Consider the following 23,240-nt stretch of genomic DNA (forward strand, 5'->3'; position numbering starts at 1 on the left):
ACATGGAAAACAGCTTTAACTGTGGTAAGTCAGCCACCCTGTCGACTAGATATCTTGAGGCTATATGAAGAGCTGCTATCAAGGGAAAGAATGAGTTTCAGCAGCAGAAGCCTACCATGAATGACTAAAGCAGCTCAAAACGACATACCCATGTATTACATTTCTAAGACCGGTACACAGAGTCTGGCTCAGCTCTAACTCACAAGGATGGAATGGAAGTGATGAGGGCTGTACTTCTGAGTGCGAGTGACTAGCAAAAAGCCTAGGAAAAGTAAGAGATTTAATGATCTAGCACTTGTACCAGGCAGTCCATTCTTCTAGAGTTTTCCGCTGATTACAGAGCAGAGATTAGGACAAAAAAGTAAAAGTTAACATCCTGTTCATATCCTTAAGGACCAGCAACAGCTCACAGCCGTTCACTGCACATGATGCTCTCCTAGGGACAACCCCCCACCTTATGCAGTGCTAAAGCTATGCTCCCAAGTTCCCATTGGAGTTCTTCCATTATCCTTGCTGGGGAGCACAGCTGCTAAAGGGACAGTACTCACCAAGCTTGTTCAGCCCTCTGCTGTCAGACCTGAAAGAAGGGCTTAATGGCATGCATAGTGCTGACCAAAACTACAACTGAATGATGCAGGAGGCTGGAACAGACATTAACATAACTATTTTCCTATTGTTTTTTTGACATCGCTGGAATTTCTTGTTGACTTATTCTTTACACCAAAACCAGGCGAGGACCTGAAGAAGTACATTGCCTCAGTCTGCACAACCATATGTTTCTACACTGAAACAAATCAAGAAGAACCTAGGCAAGTAGCACAGAAAGGAGTTTGGGATTCCCTGAGAGACCAAGCCACCGCAATAGCAGTGCATATCTTCTCTGCCACAGGCACAAGGTAGTGCCAACTACAGAGCAGAAAGCGTCCTCTAGGTGCAAACCCTGACAAAAAGTTCTGAGGAAGAAAGAAATCCTATTCCTCATAGGAAACAAGCATAATCCCAAATGCCTTCCCATCAGAAGGACTTGGGGAAGCAATACACTCATCTCTGAACTGAAATATGTAATACCAACCTTGTTTATGTTTATGATTGTTCTTGATATAGTTAATCATCCAAAGCTGAAATAGATCTAACCTAGTCAGAGCACCTGGGAGAAGAGCTAAGGCCAAACTTCCAAATCAGGATTTTTCAGGCTAGGCATATGAGTATTAATCATTTTGGGGCAATTCTGAAGACTATTTTCATGGTTAGTTAATATTAGGAGAGTACTTTAAATACGTTTTTAGCCATTGTGGCATTCAGCAGGTAGAAGTGTCAGTATTGTGTAACCAGCAAAAGTCCCTTGGAGAACAAATGGGCTGCTGACCAGTTTGGGAAAATGGGGAGTGAATTGCAGATAAGGATTAAGAGAAATATCCTGTTTTCACACATGGGGAACATGGTAGAGCAGGTACGCCCTCCCCCCCCCCATCCCTATGACAAGCTCTTAAACAAAATAACCATACAGTGAAATAGAGAGTTACAAGAGTTTCTTATGGAAGGACAGCTTGGCTCATTTTCAGCAGTTCATGTATTATAGAAGCAAGTTGATTAAAAAAAATCCATTTAATGTATTTTGCATGGGGAGTAAGTAGTCTTGTAATAAGTAAGTTCCACACAAACACGTGCAATTTCACAAGAATTTGTAGTATATACTTACTTTGTGGTCGCAAGTTGGGTCCAGATCCATGCTCTTCAGGTACATCTTTCTCTTTGCCTGACTTTTCCTGATCCCCAGCTGCCGGCAGACTGGGAAACTCTTGCTGGAAATAACTATTTACTTGAATAGCCGGACCTACACAATAACATAATCAAAGTCACAAATTTCTGTAGTCTAAAGAGTTCAGAAGGTTACCCTGTAAGTCTGATCATCCTTAAAAGGCAAACTTGAAAGCTACATTAATTTACTGGTAACACAGAATTCACATGAGCCTAGAGCAATCCTTATAAAGGATTCACATTTGCTACCAAACACCAAAGCTGTCAAATCTACTGGGCCAGTTATCACACCTGTCAGAACTGAGGAAAAATCCTGAAGCAACCACCAAAGAGACAAATGGACAGCCTGAACTGCCCAAAGGAACAAGATGCAACACAGGGAGTACTTAAGTTCTTCAGCTCTGTTAACATCCTTTTTACAAGCACAAAGATTTCCCTTGTTTTATTCACAGCAACTATAGTCAATCCAAGAACAGGCAGTTATGTTATTGCCAAATGCCCTAAGATTCATTACTGTTCTAATAACAAATAAATCTGCTGGACTATTGAAGGCCACAGTTTTATCTTGTGAGAAAACTTAAGTATCAGAACTGTAGCATTCTTTGATTCAAAGTAGACGTTAAGAAAACCGCTAAACAGGAAGACAATCTATGTTTGGTCTATCAGCTATAACAAAAGCCTTAAATTCCTATCCAGAGTTATGGCAAAGGTTTTAAGCAAGTCATTCTCCCCTCCTGCCAGACACACAATGAATATTGACCTATTAGCCAACAGCATTCTGATACCAAACCACTGATAAACTCGCTGAGGGAAAATTTCTATTTGGTCTGAATGATGCCCTGTTCATATATCTATCTTAGCTACTGGATATTGTAAGAGACAGCATGTTAGGCCACAAAGACTATGGGGCAAACGGACAAAAAATGGATCTGAACACATACAGTCTAAAGCAAACAATCCCTTGTGTCAGGGAAAAAAAGAAAAAAGCTTCCTTATGCCTTTTTTTTTAGTCAAAAGCTAGAAAAGCTCCTCTTCTAACACACAAAAGAATTCTTCAGAAAAATAAAAAGGCCAAAATGTAGGGATCTCGATGTTTTTCAAGATTAAGAGTCAAGCACAGGACAAAATCCTCACTCTTTTCACTTCTGTTGTAAAGTTATGACAGCAAATAACACAATATTTATACCTGTGCCTACAGATTGTTGTGAGAACTTTCAAGCTTGATTCCAATTTCACCTCCTGCAAGTCATGTTAACTGGGTTTTTGTTACAGACATTGGACTCTTGATAGGTCCATTTAGCTACATCCAAAGGCTTGTTTAATGGGACTGAAAACAGCAGTCATGCTAAGCAGTTGGTCTACCAGGCAAGGGATCCTCTTCAGAGGTCCTGTGGCATGCAATATTCATGAGTTTTATAAATCTTGAGAACGTTTTCTGCCCAAGTCTACAGTGACAGCAACAATGTTTTAATTGCAAAGCAATACCATCCTCAGTGATAAGCTTGATAGTGCTCAGGTTATCAGCCTGAAATAGCTAGGCTGTCAGCCAACAACAGCTCAGCAATTAAGGTTTTCAAAGATATTATAGCAGCAATTAACTTCTCCTCCTAATCAACAGAGAGCTGAAAAATGCATGCTGCAATTAAATTTAAGAAGTCCTTCCTTTCTGCTTGGTCACATGGAGTATCAGAGAAGGATTTAGTCTTGCCTCACTCAACCGAAGATTTACAAAAGCATGAGGCTGCTGGCTCACTTCCTGCTGGAACGCATACAAGGCATCTGGAAAAAGCACAAGCTCCACCAGCCAACGGCAGATCAGGAAAACACGAGCACGACAGGTGTACCCCGAGTTTCAAACTGAGGAGGAGAGCAAGCAGTTGATGCCAATTCACATGCTGTATTCCTTCTTGAAACGCCAAACCCACTACCGCATTAATTGAATGAAATGAGGGCGCCATCTGGGATTGGCACAGAGTTGCCATGGCAACCACAAAATAATTAGCTAAATGCATTTTGAAGCCACTGAGCCGAATCACTTTATTTCCTGTGTCACATCAGCGATGATCTTATCAGCTCACGTAGAAAGGTTGATGCAAAGTGATCTGCATACCAGTGGGTTTTTTTGTTTTTTTAAACATCTATTCTACAGCACTCCTGCAAGACAAATTATAGAGCTAGCTTAAGGGAGCAGACTTTCTATGTTAGAGAATGGAGGAAACAATGAACATGAGACAGGAGAGCAAGAGTGGAGAATCTAAGAACTGCCACTTCAAATACTTATTCCATGAAAATGGCAAAGTCATTAGATGTGTGATGTTAGCAATAAGCTTTAAGTAAAGGCTTAGAAGTTACCTCCATGTAATGCAGATTTATGCTACTGTTCTAAGATCCATCCAGAAAAGAGCTCACTTCAACATGAAAGCCAAAATTCTGTTTTTCAGACATAGAAAGCTTGCAAGTCTCAGATTTAAGACAACAAAATAAGCCATGGGTTATTTTCCCTAATGGAGATGTGGAAATTCTAAGTAACCTCTCACTCTATATGCAATTTTAAAAGTCTGCTGAAGAATAAGCTCTAACCTTACATCTGTAACAGAAACACTCAAGCTAAGATCCACAGTAATGGAAATGAATCTCCATTCTTTCATACAATTACATAAGAAAACCACCTTTAAATACTTTGCCCCAGCAAAAAACCCTACTTGAACAGTATCACTTTAAAAAGAAACCAACCAACCAAGGAATCTAAAAGATGAAGGGAAAAGTAGTGTTGTAACAGACATTTAAACAGAAGCAAGACTATACACCTTATGAATAAAACAATCCAGAATAATGAGTAAATTGACCACTAAGTGTTTATGGTGCTCCTTCCCAAGCCAGAATTATAGACATTAGAAATACCAAGATTTTCCTCCCCCCGTTTCAGCCCCGTTCAAGATCTTGTGCTATGACCACCATTGCTCTGCCAATCCAAAAAAGGGACCAGGCAAATCCTTTAAAAGGCAATCAGACCTGCTACCTATCAAATTGGGCTGGAGCTCACTTGAGTGACAAGGGACTGGCTCACCTTCGGGCCAAGAAAGTTGCTTCCACAGCATTCTTAGTCCCAGCTGACTCGGTCAAGACTCAAAAGGTTGCTGAGTCTGGATCTCTTGCAGCAGCATTCATAGCCCACTAGGCCAGTCCAGATTCCCTCCACCTTTAACACCACTTACCATCGCCTTGCCCACCTGGCTTGGTACTGGCCCACGATTTGGCAACAGGAGCTGCTTCTGGAGGAGCAGGAACGGCAGGTTTTGGCTGTGTCTGCGGCACTTCTGGCTGTCTGGAATTAGAGGCAAAGCACTCATGAATACAAGAGAGACTGAACACAGAATGAGACTGTCAGGAGTATTGCTGCAAACAAATGAGATGAGGTAACTGCAGCTGAAGAACCAATAACTACTTTTCTGCAGAAAAGCATTTTCATATATAACAGTAGTTGTTATAGTAACAGTCAAAAATTGGAATAAACTAGCTAATTCTTTCAAGAATGGATTTTCCAAAGTGAAGAGGTATGAGTGAAAATGGCTGGGAAGAAAGGGTAATCAGTCATGAACAGCATAACAACTTTTAAAGCAGTTTATCAGATGATCAAAACCCAATCAGTCTACAACCATGGAAGGGAAAAATTTGGAATAATGTTCTCTTGGCTCAGTGGCTGACAGAGGAAAGCAATTAAAAAAATACCATCATGAACAGAGAGAAAGACAACAGAAATAAGTATGTCAGAAATCACGAAGTACAAGGAACTGATAAGAAAAGCTAAAGACATCATGAAAAAGTTTACGGGCACCAGGGATTAGATCAAGAAAGTTGAATTCCATTGAGAACAACGGCACAGTCTCAATTTCAACATCTAGCAAGGAAGAAGAGGCAGACATTTTCAATAAGCATTCATTTTGTCTCAATCTAAGAAGTGAACACATACTTGAGGAAGATCTTTCTGGTCTATAAATCCAGTCAGGCTGTTTAACCTCTTTCAAGAATAGCTATTTCTGAATCCTGCCTCTGCAAATAACTTAAGCCTTCAAAGTGTCAGAGTGCCCACAAGTCAAGGCCTCCAGCTCACCAATACTCATTTTTGATAAAACAAGAACAATGATGGAAATCTAACAGACTAGAACTGCTTTATTGTACAAGTAAAGCAAGACCTAACTACTACAATGCCACGTCAGTTAACCTACTCAAAAGTTTTAGTTTGCAACAGACTTTAAAAAGATTATTTTGCTTAGGATAACAAACTGACATCCATTAACATCTTTTTGTGGAAAGCAAGCCATAACAAAACTGGCCTTGAGATTTCTGTAGAAGTATCTCTACAGATCTCATGCAATTAGGTTTTTTTTTTAATAGGCAGTTGACTTACACTGCATAGTATTTCAATAAATAACTGTATATGCTTTAAATAGATCTCAAAGTAACCCCAAAATTTTTGAAGAATGCCACTGAAAAAATCAATTCCATTTGGGTTCCGCATGGATCAGCCCAAAGCATTACACAGTAGTCTCAGAAACAGCCTAGGAAAAAAAAAAAAAAAAAAAAGCATTTACCCCCCCCCCACAAACCAAAATAATCACTGCAGGGGGAAATCACATCACAGATGACACAGATGTAATGGCAACTGCCAACAAGAGAAGGGACAAAGTGATCCAGGTTACTTATCAAAGACAATCCACTCAAAAAAAAAAAGTTTTTCCTTAGAGCTAAATGAAGGAATATACAGTGACAGAAACTTTAATATATACAAGACAAATGAAACTATACAGCATGCAATCTGTGGAGTGTTTAAAATGTTTATGGCATTTAATACATTGAATTCTTACAAAGTTTTAGTACAACTGTAACACTAAAACATGCAAAACTGATCAAACTCCAAGTCACAAAATGAAAAAGTTCATAAAGTTCATCATTACTACTAGATAAAACAGAAGCCACTAACAGGGCAAAGCTAATCTGAGCATCAGTGGATGACACCCAATTTAGTGATCTTTAGTTAATGGTAATATAAGGACAAAAAAATGTTATTGTTTTATCAGTTCTCCATCTTCCTTAATTAGCATTTCACAAGGACAACTACAAGTGATTTTGATTTGTTTCCACAGACTACCAGAAGAAAAAAAAAACCCTCCATCTCTTCTATGTTTTTCCTTGCTTATATTTTCTTACAGCTAGACATTTTCAAAACAGATTTTGGAGAGACCAGTATCAGAACCCTTTATGAAACTGCAGCATTTATAAGCATGTTGAAAAGTTGGAGCAGTAGTAAATGCATTTACTTGAGTCTTCAGACCATTTTTGTATTAGACAACCTTAGCTTAAGAGAACTTACTTGTGGCCTGGGCATACATATCTGTTCCTGGGAGCAAGTCCCTTCTCCCACTAGTTTTACTTGTGTGTGGTTTTTAAGAGCTTTATCAGAATAACGCACAATGAAAAAACAAAGGCAATATCTTCCAGTTGCAAATAAGGCGCATTATTTTTAACAAACCATCACCTACCAGAACATACTTTAACGCAAGTAGCAGGCTACAGAAAGAGAGACTTCAAGATACAGATAAAGAACACTTTAGTTAAATCTGTTTTGAGCTCAGCAGCTTAACCAGACAAAGTGTAAACAACCTCTAATGTACAGAAAAATGTCATGGAAGTAGCATAGAGAATACTAGGCAGATGATCCTAAATTTGTAGTTTCATAGACCCAAAATAAAAGCTAAACATAATAGTAAACTTCTAAAGGTTTAACAGTCAATTTGCAATCTTCTTTTCAGACAGATGATGCGAAAAATTGACATTTAAATGTAGGAATGTATACAGGAAGAAATAGAGGGATAGCAAGAAAGGGAAGAAAACATTCAATAATCATCATTTGCTTTCACTAGTGCTAGTGACACACTAGCAAAACCACACCACTCCCCAACAAGCAGCAGTGCTTCAGTCAGGTGATCAAGGCACTAGCTGCAGTGCTTCACGAACCACAGTCACAGCTCCAAGAGCAGCAGGATTCTAGCATGAAACTACATCTATATCCAGATTGAGCACAGGGAACTATATTACACAAAACATATGGCAGTGAATCAACATCATCACCGCTTTCGTTTTGTTAATATCATTTATTGGTAGAGCATGAAATAACAGGGTAAAGTTTAAGATGAAAATTTTCATAAATAGTCTGGGGAGTTTATTAAATTGCAAATATTATTAAGAACCACTAGAAAAATAAAGCAGAGATTCAAACAAACATATACAGAGTAAGAATTTGTCACACTAATTAAAATGGGTTTTCACATACTCTCTCAAGAACTTGCAAACAAGTTATTATCCAACTTCGCTGCTGTGTACTTAAGAGTTCTTCCTAGAGTTTTTCAAGAAGGTTTTAAGGTGATTAAACTGATCTTAAAAGAATGTGCCATAGTATTCCCTTTGTATAAGTTTCGGTGACTGCTTAAAGATAGCCATGTCAGGCAACTAAAGGAAACACCACGTGCATCCCCTCATATAGAACATACAAGCATACTGCGTCCAACGTCAGTGGGATTTTTTTCCAACTGTCCTCTAATAGCAAAATTCTTCCTCACAAAAATAGAGGTGCCACTTCCTCTCTACTAGATATCTTGAGGACACTCAGATCTAATCAATTCCTTCCCACTCCCCAACCATCCCTAGTTTTGGAAAGATTTGAGAAGAGTTACAGCAAAACCACCATGATCTCTTTGGTTACTTACTTTTCTTCCTCGTGTTGTTCTTGTTTCGAAGCCCATCCTGTGCCATCTTTAGGCACGATGTTCACATTAGGGTCATTGCCTTTGTTCTCTGCTTTGAGACTAGGGAGGTTAGCAGGGGGAGGCATCCTCCTTGAAATAGCAACTTTTCCAAGACTCTGCAATCCATGGCGTGTGGCAACTGCATGCCAAAACAGAAAGTGGAAGTTAACAGTGCTCTTAGCAAAGCTGCAGAAATCAAAAAATGTTTTGCTAAAAAAATTGAGAAAGTTTAAGAGAATAAGAACTAGAAACTCAAAATACTTCACAATTTAATTAAGAAAGTGGGAATTAGAAATACTTGGTTTGGCAGAACTCCAGTACTTTTTAAACAGTGAGTTAATATGGTTAACTTATTCCAGAAATGAAATGGGATATATGGCCCCACTTTTAGAAGCACTGCTCAGTGACAGGAAGCTAGAGGAGCTATCTTAAATATAATGTTGGTATCTTAAAACCCTTTATGATGGTGTTAAACATTACTCATTCTCTCCTTCCTTTAGAGGTTTAACATACCTTGATGAGTCCAGGAATACACACATGGGTCCAGCCCATTTCTTTTTTGCTGCACAAGCCCACTGGCTGGTGCTTCAGTTTCAGTTGGCAGATGCTGTTCTTGCAAAAACATTCCTACAAAGTGCATTTACTCCAGACCACAGGTATGAAAAGCAGTATAAAGCTAACACTATATGGGACATTCAACCTACCAACTAATCAATTCAGGTGAAAAAGTACAAGACATTACCCTAAGTATGTTATTATATACAAGTATCTCAGCTTCAAACTTAAAAAAAAATCTGACACTAGTGTAAACTTTAAAATAATTAATATTAATTATTAAAAATAATGGTCAAGTTTGAACCCTCACCCAATTCTTCACACACTCTCTCCCTAGATTTAAGCAAGTACATCAGATAAAATTCAAGGCCTTCAGAGGGTTTTTTTTCCTCCTATGCTTCTCAACCCAATCAATTATGAAAAAGCATAACCACACTGGCCTATTTGGGACTTCAGTAAAGTTTCACCCAGTGTTTGTCTGCAGAACTCTGATGAAGCACCTGATATGAAAGTACACATTCCCATCTGGTGGATCAAGCACCTCCAGTTCTGCATAGGTCTTGTTATTTATACACCACAAGGCGGGCAGGAACAAATACACTCACGAAAGATCTCAAAATATGGTCAGTGGTAAAAGCACTGTTATACCACTTCCCATCAATTTACAGTTAAAAAAAACAGCTAGGGAATAGCATGTCAAGTGCTGATAATAAAGGGAGATTGCAGCTATTAAATAGTTCTCTTGTTCATCTATATTCTGTTTTTCCACTAGACTGAAAATATCCTCTCCTTGAACTGAAACACTAGTTTACAAGTAATCAGAAACTGTAATCAAGATTCCTTCCCACAATTCTTCCATTTAACCACTGCATCAAGCAGTTCAAAAATCTTGCTGTGGTTAGGTGCTCACGTACTTTCACTCTTAATTGGCTGTACTACAGTGATGAGGAAACAATGCAAAATTAAAGTCAGTGTACTCACCTGTGGTCTTTTGAGTTTCCAGTGATTTTCCCTTGTAAGTATTAAACAGACTGAGTGTTGCATACTTTGTTTTTCCATCCTTTGCTTTTGTACTCTGGCCTGACTTTTCCGACATTTCGATGGAAACTCATCGAGTCTGGTACCTCCTGCTCACCCCTCAAAATTAGCCTGAAAATAAAAACACCAGAAGAGTAAGACAATTTGAACACTAGTCAACTCTTAAGGCAAAATTCATAAGACAAAAGTTGACACCATATTTAACTGTATCATCACTGCTTTATCACTGCTATTCCTTTTAAGCATGCTGGAGATGCTTTAGAATACATGAGATCCAGTAATCCTTGAGCTTACTTAAGACTATGCCATTTTAAAGTATTTCCAGCTCCACAGTTTGAACTTTACAACACCAGGAGAGTCAGCATTCAATTAATATGAAACCCTGTAAAAACGTAAAAATGTTAAATACTGTGCATGAGCTCACTAGAAAGCATGTGAAGTTTCCATCAGCAGTTAGCAACCCATGAGGGGAGCTCCATGACTTAACCCAATTCTGCAGCCAAAGGCTCAGATATCTTTAACTGTGGTACAATATTTCTGGAATTTGTTTTTTTCCAATTAGAATCATTATGGACTCAGCAGCTAGAGAAATTAAATATACTGAGTCAAATTTCTTTATCAAATTGAGGAACACAACATGTTGAGGCAAGGAGGGGGGGGGGATTCCTTAAATCAAAAGTTACTCTATTCTTCTTGCTACTTGTAGCAGTAAATTACAGGGCTGTTAAAGCAGAGCAGGTCATCCCTCTCCTCCCTCCATCTCCCAGAATAGCAGACCTTGAGAAAAAGAACCCAGTAATTATCAGTTACATTTCACTAAAAATTCTTTAGATGGAACTTGCCAGAGTTGCTACTCATCATCAGGCAGGCACACAAGCGTGCATTCACTTAAGCAGAACATTATTATATAGTCAATTTAATCTTAACAGCACTCAAAAAACCTATTATACCCTTTAGGATAACTGTTTTTGTTTATTTCCATATAGATTCCTGAGTAGTTCAGATTGCTCTTAAAATGAAATGCAAGAGCATCTGAGCTGACAGCAAGAAAGCTGTCCATCCAGCTCTTAAAACTCTCTGGTGATCAATGAACTACCTGATCAAATACCGAGCCTCAAAACACTTTCAAGAAGAACCCAATTCACATGCAGGCATTCATGTATTAAAAAGAGTATGCATGGACAAGCAACCCAAAGAATAAAGCACTTATTTGGTCATGAGAGACATTAACCAATGTCAAAAGATGAGGGAAATTCCATGTATATAGAAATGACGACAACATTCCCACCTTACCTGGCCTACCCCAATGTGCTATTTCTACCCAAGTTTATAAGCCGTTATTGAAAAACTTAAGAAAAAAATGAAGATGACAAATAGCCTTAGGATGGTCCAACCGCAACAGGAATTGGGCCAGATCCTATTCCACTACAACTCTTGCAAACTGTTGCAAAGGGGGCAACGGTCTCCAGCTTCATACTGGGCTACATACATGGTTAAGAAATACACTCCCCCGCTCTCACGGGGAAAAAAAGCAATTCCCAGAATTTTTTGCCAGACTAGTCAGCATTTAGCGGTTTCAACAGCATGCATTATCACAAAAGCCATTCTTCATCTCCTTTGAAAATGTGAAACACAGAATGGAAGCAAGCTGAATTCAGCCCACCAAGTGAGCCATGTACCCAGAACCCAGACCTTGGTATGGCCAACAGTCCACCCCCAAATCTCTTCTATTAAACAGAAGGCACCTTTAACATGGTCTCTTTTAAAAGGGCAGGGAAGTGAACAGAAGAGGATGTTTCCCTATCTTCCTCCTCTTCATTTTTCCCCTCTTTACTTTGTTGTCACCTTACCTTATCATGGCTGCTTCTCCATAGCTCTTCCCTTCTCTATCCAAAAACCTACATGTGGACACTACAGCTCACTACACAACCAACACTATCAGCACAGGTAAGAAAAGAAAATACAGCCTGATATGTGAGTTTAGATAAGCTTATTTTTTGCAGCTACCAACTCAAGCGACCATTCATTGTTCATGGCAGCCCCAATACTCATTTACAATTCAACAACATGCCAAGCTTTGCCCATTATTATTATTCATGACCGTGCAAGCGCTTTCAGCTAGCCTGGAGACCTAAATCAAGGCAGACTATTTTATCAAGCTAGAGGCTAAATCAGACACTAGGCCCTGAATTAACCCATTTTCTTCTATGAGGAAACTCAGTTTATCATGAGGTCTTCACTAAAATGGCTGTGAAAGAATCAGGCAGATTCTTTTCCTTCAATTCTCCTATTACACTCTGCAAGACCAAGAGTCTAGCACAAACATCCCGGAGCATCAAGCAGAGAAGTAGGTATTGATCAAGTAAATACCAAAGGGCTGCACAGGTAGCAAATAAGTTTTCAGGTATGCAGTCAACCATATCAAGTAATCCATTACAATTATTCAAAACTTAGCTATGCTCTGGCACTCGTTCAGATGAGAAAGACTCATACAGAGTTTTAATTTTCAGCCCAAGACTCATTCCCACCCCCAGAATTTCTAAATTAGAAATGGCCTCATAAATGTGAGTGAATTAGCAGAAGGTTGGGGGGGGGGGGAGGGAGACCACTCAGGTCATTGCTTGCCCAACCAATCCACAAAAGCAGCTAAGCCCTAACAGATACAGGCTGAGCAGAAGGCAGTGTGATGATAATTTAAAATAATCCTGAGTTTGTCTTACTTTTCAAAGCTCATACCTCTGGCAAAAGCCACACACAGAAAGTCTAACTCTGTAAGGAAAAGAGTTATGGTTAGGACAGAGAATTAGTACAGAAGTGCTTGGACAAATCTTCATTACCATAATTGTTCTTTCTAGCACACTTGATAGCTTTAAGAACAAGAGGAGGCTATCATGTTTCCCAGTAACGCTTTTTGATGTCAAATTTGCAAAAATCAGTCTGCTCATTACAGCTGAGCTCTATGCATTCTTTGCATTAAAATTCATACTGTTTGACAACTTTTTCCGAAGTTACAAAGAAAAAAACCAGAATATTTTAAACTGATTAAAATCGCACATTCCTCAGTAATCTGATTTGCAGAAAATAGATCAAGCACTGCAAGCAGTGCTCTTTTAAATTAGGTCAGTCAATACACTCACATTTAACTAAGTTTAGATCTGATATTGGGCGCTAAAGATGATATACTTGCAAAATTAAATTTTAGACCAGGTACTCAAGGCATGACAAATGAGATGACAAATCTTCTCTTTGAAGAGTTCATCTGGCCCTCTAAAAACATATCTGCCAGGTCACACATTAAACATGCACCTTTGTACCATCTAATAACAGTTACAAAGAGTGGTTCCAAACTATATGAAATAAAATTTCAGGCTGTATCCAGCTCTAGCCCCTTGGTTTCTTCACTCAAATTTATCTTGTATATACTGCATTCCTATATAGAAGCATTGAGAATCACTCCCCTCTGTGTACCATCTATGAGATATTTTAACATAAAACATGTTTAATTTGTGTATACAACTATGTTCTAGGTTGGCAAGTACTAGATTCACCAGCTGATTCAAAATTTGCCCTAATATTTATATCTTTAACTATTACCAGTAAGCTAACTGTCTGTCTGAACTTTATTAGTCAACCTCTTAAAAGCTAAGTGCTACTGTCTGCTAGGTTTAGACATCCAGAACCACTGCCAGACATGTAAGAACATGAGACAGCTGCATACCTCTGAACAGTAGCAACATATAAAAGATTTCAGAACTACTTACCAAAATTAAATATTACCATGACCAGAAGGATAGGCAACAAAACAAGAAGTAACAGCTGGCAGGCTTCACCGCGCTATTAAGAAGTTTAATCTAGTCAGCGGCTCATTTTGAATTGCTGTAGTTACTATATGTATGATGACAGAAGGCACAATGCCCCCTAACTTCAGGAACAAAGATTACATTTCAGCCACTTAGTAATGTTACCAAATAAATTAGTTGACTTTTACTGTGGCCTTGTTTGTGATTCAGAGATTAAAATATTACTATAATTTCTGTACCAGTCAATCTTTTTCAGACTGCAGCTGGTTGCTTATTTAGATCCTGCAATGAACTCAGAAGCATGTGTACAGAATTTAGCACAATAAGTAGCTGCCACAGCTCCTAGATATTTACTTATACCATTTTAAATACTTATAGGAGGTGGAAGAGCAAAAAGAATGCAGTATACTCTCCTAAACTCTGGTTGTAGAATCATATTTCTTAAAAGAAAAAAAATTAAGTTCCTGGCTTCTGGATCATTTCGGGATTTCCTAAAACAAGTAGTTTATACTTTAACTGTACTGGTTCATATATCTGTAAATTTTGCATAAGACCAACTACAGACTAGAATAGATCTTATCTCCACTTTGGAAAAAAGTTTTTATATGATTAAATTAAAAAATAAGAAGTATTACTTTTGAGGTCACTTTGAAGGACTGGAGCACTAAGAAGTTTAATATATCAAACATCTTAACTCAGCAATTCTCTTTTGTCTGGTTTCCTTTCCTCTCTCCCACCACGACCATTTCACTATTTTGTAGTTTTATTATAAATGTGAAAAAGTTTTACATACATACAGGTGAGAACAGAAAAGCATTCTGTACAAGTTATCTAGGTGAACAAATACAGACAGGCATGGAAAGGCAAAGGGAGGCCTGCAGAGGTTCAGGTAGAAAGTTAGCTTCTTTAGCCACAGCTCTTGGCAAAGGGCAGGTCAACTCTTATTATTGCCATGAGAAATAACTATATTATCTGTATCTTATGGTCTTCCAACTATATAGGTTTCTGTACATGTTTAAGACACAATATACACAGTTTCTCACTGCTGAGAGGAAGACTACTATGCCCTATATTCTCCAGACATCCCCTCCCAGCTGATGTAAGCACAGACGGTTGCATGGCAAATTTTCTAGAATCATACTTCACATGCTCTATTTTTAAACTCCTAGAGAAAAAGTAGTCTTTTTTTTTTTTTTTTTAAGAGCTTAACATGTCAAGAGACTTCTTCATGAATATTATAATTATCATTTATGTAGTCCCATCAGTTCTTTTTAGAGTTTTTTTTATTTAACCTACAAGCACACAATTTTTTAGGATTGGTAACTTGTATGTTACCTTCAGAGGATTTTGAAGTTTTATGAATATTAACTAAATACAGGAATCATTCCCACATTCCTTATTTAACACAGATCGGATATCCATGTGCTACATTTTGGCAGAGCTTGGAGAAGGATAAACTGCAATGATTTAGGGAAGAGAACACAGTTCAAACCTGCTGAAAATTTCCTAGAACCATAAACTCTCAGTCCCTCAAATTCCCATCTGCAAAGTGGGAAACATCATAAAAACACTACAAGAAAGTATATTTGTAACTGGGACACATTAGCACCTCTCTCAAAACAGAAAACAAGAAACGAATCCAGAAAGACTGTTTCACATCATCTTGCCCCTATTTTAAGTATATTTAATAAAGTGTTTAAGAGGCAGAAAACTCATACAAATTTGTCATTCATATCTGGCCATAATTCCAGTTTTCTTAAAATAGCTTCATTGCTGGCACACTGAAGAATGTGATTCTGGTAAGTTTTGGAACTAAGAAATTAAACCAAAAAAATGAAACTTTTTTTGCCACATGGATGGTTGGATGTTAGACACTGATGTTCCTCCAACCTCAGTGCTACTGATTTTGAAAGCGCATTCTCAATACCTTAACAAGCCCTGCACTCAACACCTTAGATGAATAATGTGGTACTAAAAATTTCAGCTAGAAAAGTTCCCTTTCAACTGCAAGTCTGGCATATTTAGATTCTAGAACTCCACTAAAGAAGCTGCTTCATAATGGTGCAACTGAAGCATAATCTGCAGTTAGAAACAGCCATATAAATTCTGAAAAACCGCGTGATCTTCAGAGAAGACAGTAATTTAAGCCATCTACAGGAAAATATGATTGATTTAAAAAATGGAAACTTGTAAGATACTGGATTCTAGATACTCAGAACTCCACTAATACTTCTTCATGCCTTATTTATGACCCATTATCAAGAAATCCTGTTATTAAAAGGATCATAAATATTGTATAATTACTGAATATATGGTTTTGCACAAAGAAAAGGTGGCACACAAGTAACAACAACAAATGGAGTTACAATTAAACATACTGCCTTCGCTGCTCTGACATGGATACATTTACAAACAATTTACACTAAGCAATCTCTAACTGATGAACTTATGTTTACAATAACTTTCCAGTGACCAAAGCTTCATTCCAGGACTGAAGTTTTTCAGGCTCAACTTCTACTCAAAGTTTCAGCCATTCCTCCCACTATGGAGAATTTTGAACAGCTCTAGCATCAGGCAGCTTAATCCAACATGAAAACACACCTCAAAACCCCCCAGTAACACCTAAATAGCAAACAGCTCTGTCAAATCAAAGTACCTAATAAAGAAAAGCCTCTGAGGTCAGGAAAATTTTTGAAGAGTAATTTCTAGGAGTGTTCACTGTTGAATAGTTTGTTGCTAAGCAGGCTGAAAATTACAGAAAAGATTTCAGGGCCTTTTGAGCTTCCATTTCACACACCTCAAACTATCTACAAGAATAATGGCTCTCTGGATCTTCAAAGAGTGCTGGCTAGTTCTCACTGCAATTCATTCTTGAATAAGATCTATATTAAGCTTTATTTCCTTAGAAAGCCAGGCTAATGTGCATTTCCATCCCTACTTTTCTTCCCCATCTCCAAATTTTGGGCTCACTGGCTATTTTCAGATGAATTTGAAAAAGAGTATAACTCAAAAACACTCCTCTTCTATAAATTCTGTGAAAGTAGGTGGCTGAGTAGGAAGAGAAACTCCTTTCAATCAACATCTCTTCCTTGCCTGTCACCTCTGAGGGAAAACTGTATGGTAAGCCGATCCCCTAAGCACTGGAGAATCTATAGAAGAGTGTTATGTACAGCCACCAAACAGAAAATCAAAATGAATTTTGCTCCTTAGAACCAAAACATTCCACCATAAGACAAAGCCGTAACAAAGCAGGCTTTGCTAGTTCCATCATTCTTCAAATTACTCCTCTTTAGAGCTTAAGAAAGGCTTTCCAAAAAACTATCAAAACTAGATGTGTCAGGTGGAAACAAGATCAGGGCAGAAAAAAGCCATTTTTGGACATTTCCCCACATATATATCTTATAAACATGCAGTCTGTAGATGCTGGAAATAAGCATCCACAAATATGTCTGTATCAGTTTTAAGAGACAGCTAAACTACAGTTTAAATAGAGCTACTGACTAAGCTAAGTGATGAAACTAACCAAAATTAGCCACTCACAAAACAAAGTCTACACAGAAAATAAGTTTATTGCAAAGTGCATCATCAATTTTAAACTAGCAAACCATAGAGTAAGCATCTCTTGCTTCCTTAGAAGACAGGAAAGCAGTTTGTTAAATTGTCTTCTGTAAGAAATACTAGACACCCTGAACATGGCCTTCCAACAGGATAACTAGCAACAAACCACAAATATCTCAGGGAACATTTATTATGAGTCTCTCAACTGTTAGATGGCAGCAGTGCTAACGCTTTCCAAATAAACTTTTAGGACACATCCTGCAGCAGAAAAAAAGTTATCAGAAAAAAGTAATCTGTCCATTTCTATTCAGCTTTTTCAGAGCATTCTTAAGAACAAAAGGAAAAACGAGATAAGAGCAGCTGGCAGAGTCAAAAAAGGCAGATAACAGGACAGCAACCATGCAAACCTCAAATTTGTCTCTATTCACAGATTTGAATATGTATTTAACTGTACGTGCATGAATACTTCACTTTACAGGCACTGAAATCATATTTCTGTGGAATAGTCCTGCCAACAGAAGCTTGCTTCAGTCCCCAAGATCACTGTGCCTTTTTAAACATACACACACAACAGTGATCAAAAAGCCACAGACAGGATAAACTCGCATTAGCAATAAAACTGTCAAAAATACACTAAATATTTTCATTCTCCTGTAGCTATTTTCTTTTACTTAAGGAAATTTCTAATAGCCAAACTGCTTCTGAAATCTTCCCCTCCTTAAGTGACCTCAGGGAATGGAGAGGTTAGAGACCTTTCCCCCCAAACAGAATGATGCCAGTACAGCTAATAAATTAAAGCTGTCCTTTCTTTCCCCAGAGTTTTTTATTTATACATTGTTTGAGGATACTTTTTTTGTTTTTTACATTTTTATAGTTATAGAATCATATAAAGCAACTCAATATTCTGACAGCTACTATCTAAATATTATCTAAGGCAATACTGTTACCTGGGGATTCAATTCTTCCAGTCATTAGTCTACAGCGTTCTTCCACATTTTAGACCACAGGCTCAATTTTGGTCTCCTAGTTTCCACCCTACAAGAAGCTGTTCATCAACACGGCTCTTCTACTTATCTTGGCCTTTTACAAGGAAGGAAGGAGATAAGAAGTACTCAAAACATAAATGTAGTTATTCTGGTGAACAAAATGCTAAAATGAAGAATAAGCATCTCCCCAAAACTGTATTTAGTTCTCAGCTACTGTACATGTAGAAAATTTAACACTCCTGACTACTTATAATTACACTTGTAACTACTCTTCGAGCTGTAAATTCTTTCATATTTGAGATGCAAAGCTAGTTTTATCACAAGATGAGATTCAAATGTAAAATGTAAAGTGATATCAATGAAACTCTTCAAATAAATAGCGTAAGTGCCTACAGAAGCCATAAAACAGGGCATATCACAAAGTATCACTCAAAGAGCAGAAATCCATATTTTTGAGATCTACAAAGATACAACATAGCAGGTTTTAAAGGTTGTTATGATACTAACAGAGGACCAAACAGTCACCACCTAGCTTCTTTCAACACTCTTTCTTATTATCTTTGCAAAGAGACAGCTGCATACTGGAGCAAACTCTCATGCAGCTCAGAATATGATTCTCTCCGAAGTTCTGCATAAAATTCTTATGGCCGGGATAACATCCAGTGTAGGTCTTTTACCCTAAACCCTCACCATCAGGAAGAACAAAAATAGTAAGGAAGTGGTTAAAATTGAAAACAAACAAAAACCCAACACCCAAAAACCTCTTTCCTAAGGGAAAAAGAGCCAGAAGAGCAAAGCACTGGCACCACCTCTCTTACTTGAAGAAGCTGACAAACCCAAATTAAAATTAAGGACTAAAACCAAGATCCCTCCAATTTATTTAGACTTTTATCTCTTGTTGCAGTCAATGGGAGTTAAGTTCCTATATGCTTATGATCCAACTACCTAGTAGCTTTTTATAGCTTTCACTGCTGTTATTCAGAAGCTCAGGAACACCCAGCAACACATTTAAGCTTTCAGCCACCCAAGTTCTACTTCATAGCTACTAAGATACAAACGCGCTCAAGAGGTGGCACTGGGGCTTTCCACAAGACAAACATAAAAATTGTAGGGAGGCAACACGTCACTGCAGAAAAGGAGTCTTAAGAAAGCAACAGATGCCCCCAAGCAGCAATGCATAGAGTGAGGTCTGGAGAGCACACACCCACCAACCAGCAGCAGATGAACAGCTGACTTAAACAGAGTTCAGGAACAACTCTGGCAATCAATCCCTGTCCTCCTTCCCTGCAGGGAAAAAACACCATCAGACTACTGCTTCTATGTCCTAAGATTTTCATTCTTTCTGATCTGATCTTTACGTTAAAAACTTCTGTAGAGGAAAGATGACAGCTTAGTATTTTACAGGTACGGCAACAATTAATATCAGTCTAAACATGTAAAGTCCAATGAAAAACAATGAGTTATTTGGTCCCTGGTTTTGTTCCCAGAAAACTAGTTTTCTGTGGAGATAACAGAAGGATGCAGTTTTATTCTGCACAAAATCCGTACAGCTTGAACAACATAAGTGAACCATCCTCATTATCATCAGTGGTAGCACTGATACATATGCAATTCCTTCAATGTTATCTTAACTAGTTCTTTCTTAAGGGGTTTTAATAATCATCACACCATTTTGTTAAGCTACTGATGCACTTTCATGGCTATACCCAGCTGAGTTTTCCTGTTTCCATAAAAATGACACATTTTGCTAACGGAGACAAGACACAAGGTCAAATTAAGAAAGAGCCCTCTCAAGATATTTTTTATTCTCAACCTAAATACAGATGATAAAGCTATCCCTCTTGCTTGTCACAACAAATACTATTTCCAGAATTTCAGAGGGAAAAGAGTAGGAGAATCTAATTCTTAGAATTACCAAAGTCAGAAAAATGAAAGAGGGTATAAATGTCACACAAAATTTTTTAATAAAAAACCTCTGTTATTACTTCTAATTTCTAGTCTTGAACAATAATTAGACTTACTATCACGCCTTCATGTGCCACCACTCATGCAAAACTAAACTCTGAACACCTGAAGTACAATTTAGTCTACACAGTCGGGTAAATTCAAAAATAACTGTACAGCTTATACTAAACTAAATACACACAACCTCCCTAAAAAACATTATGCTTGGAATAATTACATCACATAACAGATGTCAGATCTTCAGTTTGGAGTCATCGCCAACAATGTGACTAACAGACACCCATTTCTACAGAAATCCTATCCTAAACTCATTCTAACATTCAAGTACTTTCAAGTAGCGAAATATGTAATGTCCATACTCAGTCTCGAGTCTCTAATCCTTAGCGCAGCCAAGATAATAGAAAACTCGCTTAAAAGACCTAGACAGAAGTGGCTTTAATCTGCCTTCTGAGTTTAGAGAATTTACTTGGGTCATATTTTCAAACTTCTCTGACACATGAGGGATAGACCTTTAGGTTAATTTACAGATGGAATTTGCATACAGCCAAATAACAAGAGAATGGATTTAAAGGTTTAAGGTGTCATAAGCACCAAAAAACGTCTGAGAATTAAAAACCCCATACATATCACTAGACCAAATACATTTTGGGTTATTCCTGCAGCTGTAATTCAGCATTCACCTACTGGAATGGATCAGAATGGTCTCAGGACAATCACACCAACCACAACATTGATCTAGCCTATCTTGCTTTTGTTCTCCATATAACCATGTGTTTATCCCAGATAGCTTCTCACTAATGACCAAAATAAACATGGATGCACGCTTAAAGAAATAGTACCCTGTACGTCTGTTGGCAAACTTGAATAGTAATAACTGACAGGCTAGTAGAGTGAGCTTACATTTCTTTTTAGGTTGGGGCACAACAAAACAGCAGTGGGAAAGCAATCTTGTATTCTCATGGATAAATGCATAAAAAGCTTCCAGATCCTAGAAAAACTGCAATTCATATAATATGAGAGGAATACAGTTCCTGGACTAAAATTCTGCCAGTGGGGTATAGCAACCACACAAAACATACTATGGCCTTCATCAGTATTACAAATCTCTAGTTTGTTTACTTATTTTTTTCTACATAAACCAGACTAGTGGAAAGACAAACTTAATACAACCACCACAGAAGTAAAAATGACAGAGATTTATTAGCAATCACTAATAAATGCATTAACAGAAGCACCCCTTAAAGTACCAGCACATTTTCAAGTTATCAGACCATATTTAAATAGCTTCTTTGCTAGAGAGGATTTTTCAAGTGATTCCAGTAACAGAATGGCAGTGCATGCCACACACATTAGGACTAGCACATCTTAAGCTCATGCACTAACAAATGGATTCTCGCCACATTCTGATAATCCTAAAGAATAAGTTAGAATAATTTCAATTTGATTTGCAAGACTACTGAATACATTTTACAAAAAAAGATTGAAACTTCTTTGCAGCTCACTTTTAAGGCAAGTTCTTTTATTCCTAATTAACCTGACAGTTTCTTTTGAGTCCTCATTTCTTTGTCACTAAATACTAATTTTTTTGCAGGACAGGTTTTTGCCTTTCCAGTTTCGGGCAGATGGTTAAGAAATTTTTTAATACTGTAAATTTTTAAATTGCAGCAGGAGTTTTAAAAGTGCTGGAATGAAGCCAGGATCAGAAAAAGAAAAAAAAAAAACACACCACAAAACAAACAGCTTCTATACAATTAAAGAGAACATCATAACGAGATGCATTCTCATTACTTCAGGGAACAGAACAATGCAAGTGCTTTGCACCCAATTAGCTTTTCACCTTGCAGATGCCAAAGAGATTTTTATTTTCAAGATTTGCAAAAGAGTTTATTAAAGAAATTTCCATTATTTAGAAAAACGAGAAAAACTTCAAAGCTCTCAGAATTGAAGCACTGCCTATTTTAGAGAAGGGGAAAACAAACAACTTCCTCCCCCCCCCCCCCGCAAGTTCCTGCAGAAACAAGCCATATATCTGCTGTCAAAGAATAGTACTCTACTACCAACTCTAGGTTGGCAGGCAGCACTTTTTCTCTGAATGCAGAAATCTAATGTGACCTGTCATACCTATCTGAGCTCCTTCTTAAAAGGGAAATAAAGTTAAACAATTTACTAGGCTTTTCACAAATTAATTTAGGTCAGTTAATTTATCCTGACCACCATTGCTCTCTATAAAGGTATCTGTTAATGTCTAAGATGGCAAACAGTCCCTTAAGAAAAAAATACAAAAGCACTTAGCATGCTGTCACAAATACTACTTTATGTTTCTTGCTCAACTGCATCATACCATCCAGGAGAAGCATGGCAAGGCAAAGACTAGCATATACCCCTTGTTCCCAAGTACAGAGAAAGCTACCTGGAAAGTCTCCTGCTTAGTGGTATCCTGAGTAGTGGTTGCTGTGTCAGTCCTGTTACTGAGCTGCAAATGGCATGCCTGAGAACAGGGGTACAAAAGAGAAGTCCACAGTGGGGCTGGTGAAGAAGCTAGGCAACCGATGACATACAGATGTCCTCATGTCCATTCAAACGAGAATGCCCTAAAATACTGAAAAGGCTGGCATTTCTTTTCACTTGCAAAGTTTAGGTTTGAAAGCACCAAAAACTAGAAAGAATATGCTGAACTGGTGATACCGGCAGGTTTGAGTATTAGTTTGGAAAAGAACAAAAATAAACAAAAAATGAATTGCTTTTACCCTACAGTAAAAAGCAAGAAGTCTCCACAT

The 23,240-nt window shown here is 37.8% G+C and overlaps 1 protein-coding gene across 25 annotated transcripts in view; it reads right to left on the bottom strand.

Annotated features, from left to right (window-relative positions):
• The window catches only part of PRRC2C (proline rich coiled-coil 2C), a 59,689-nt gene extending 49,424 nt beyond the window's left edge, over positions 1–10,265 (bottom strand). For 16 of the 25 annotated variants that reach the window (XM_026087672.1, XM_026087668.1, XM_026087656.1 and 13 more), the window contains exons 1-5: positions 10,098–10,265; positions 9,075–9,188; positions 8,523–8,700; positions 4,974–5,083; positions 1,700–1,834 (exon numbers count right to left, since the gene is read on the bottom strand). In XM_026087672.1, the coding sequence (XP_025943457.1) occupies positions 1,700–1,834; positions 4,974–5,083; positions 8,523–8,700; positions 9,075–9,188; positions 10,098–10,212 (652 nt within the window). In that variant the 5' untranslated portion in view covers positions 10,213–10,265. Of the gene's footprint in view, positions 1–148; positions 224–1,699; positions 1,835–4,973; positions 5,084–8,522; positions 8,701–9,074; positions 9,189–10,097 lie in introns of those variants that run through there. The other 9 variants (XM_026087677.1, XM_026087676.1, XM_026087664.1 and 6 more) reach the window with 4 other exon arrangements.
• Between the last annotated feature and the right edge of the window lie 12,975 nt (positions 10,266–23,240).

The sequence above is a fragment of the Apteryx rowi genome, unplaced genomic scaffold, assembly GCF_003343035.1.
Source record: "Apteryx rowi isolate R43461 unplaced genomic scaffold, aptRow1 scaffold_729, whole genome shotgun sequence".
Lineage (NCBI taxonomy): Eukaryota > Metazoa > Chordata > Aves > Apterygiformes > Apterygidae > Apteryx > Apteryx rowi.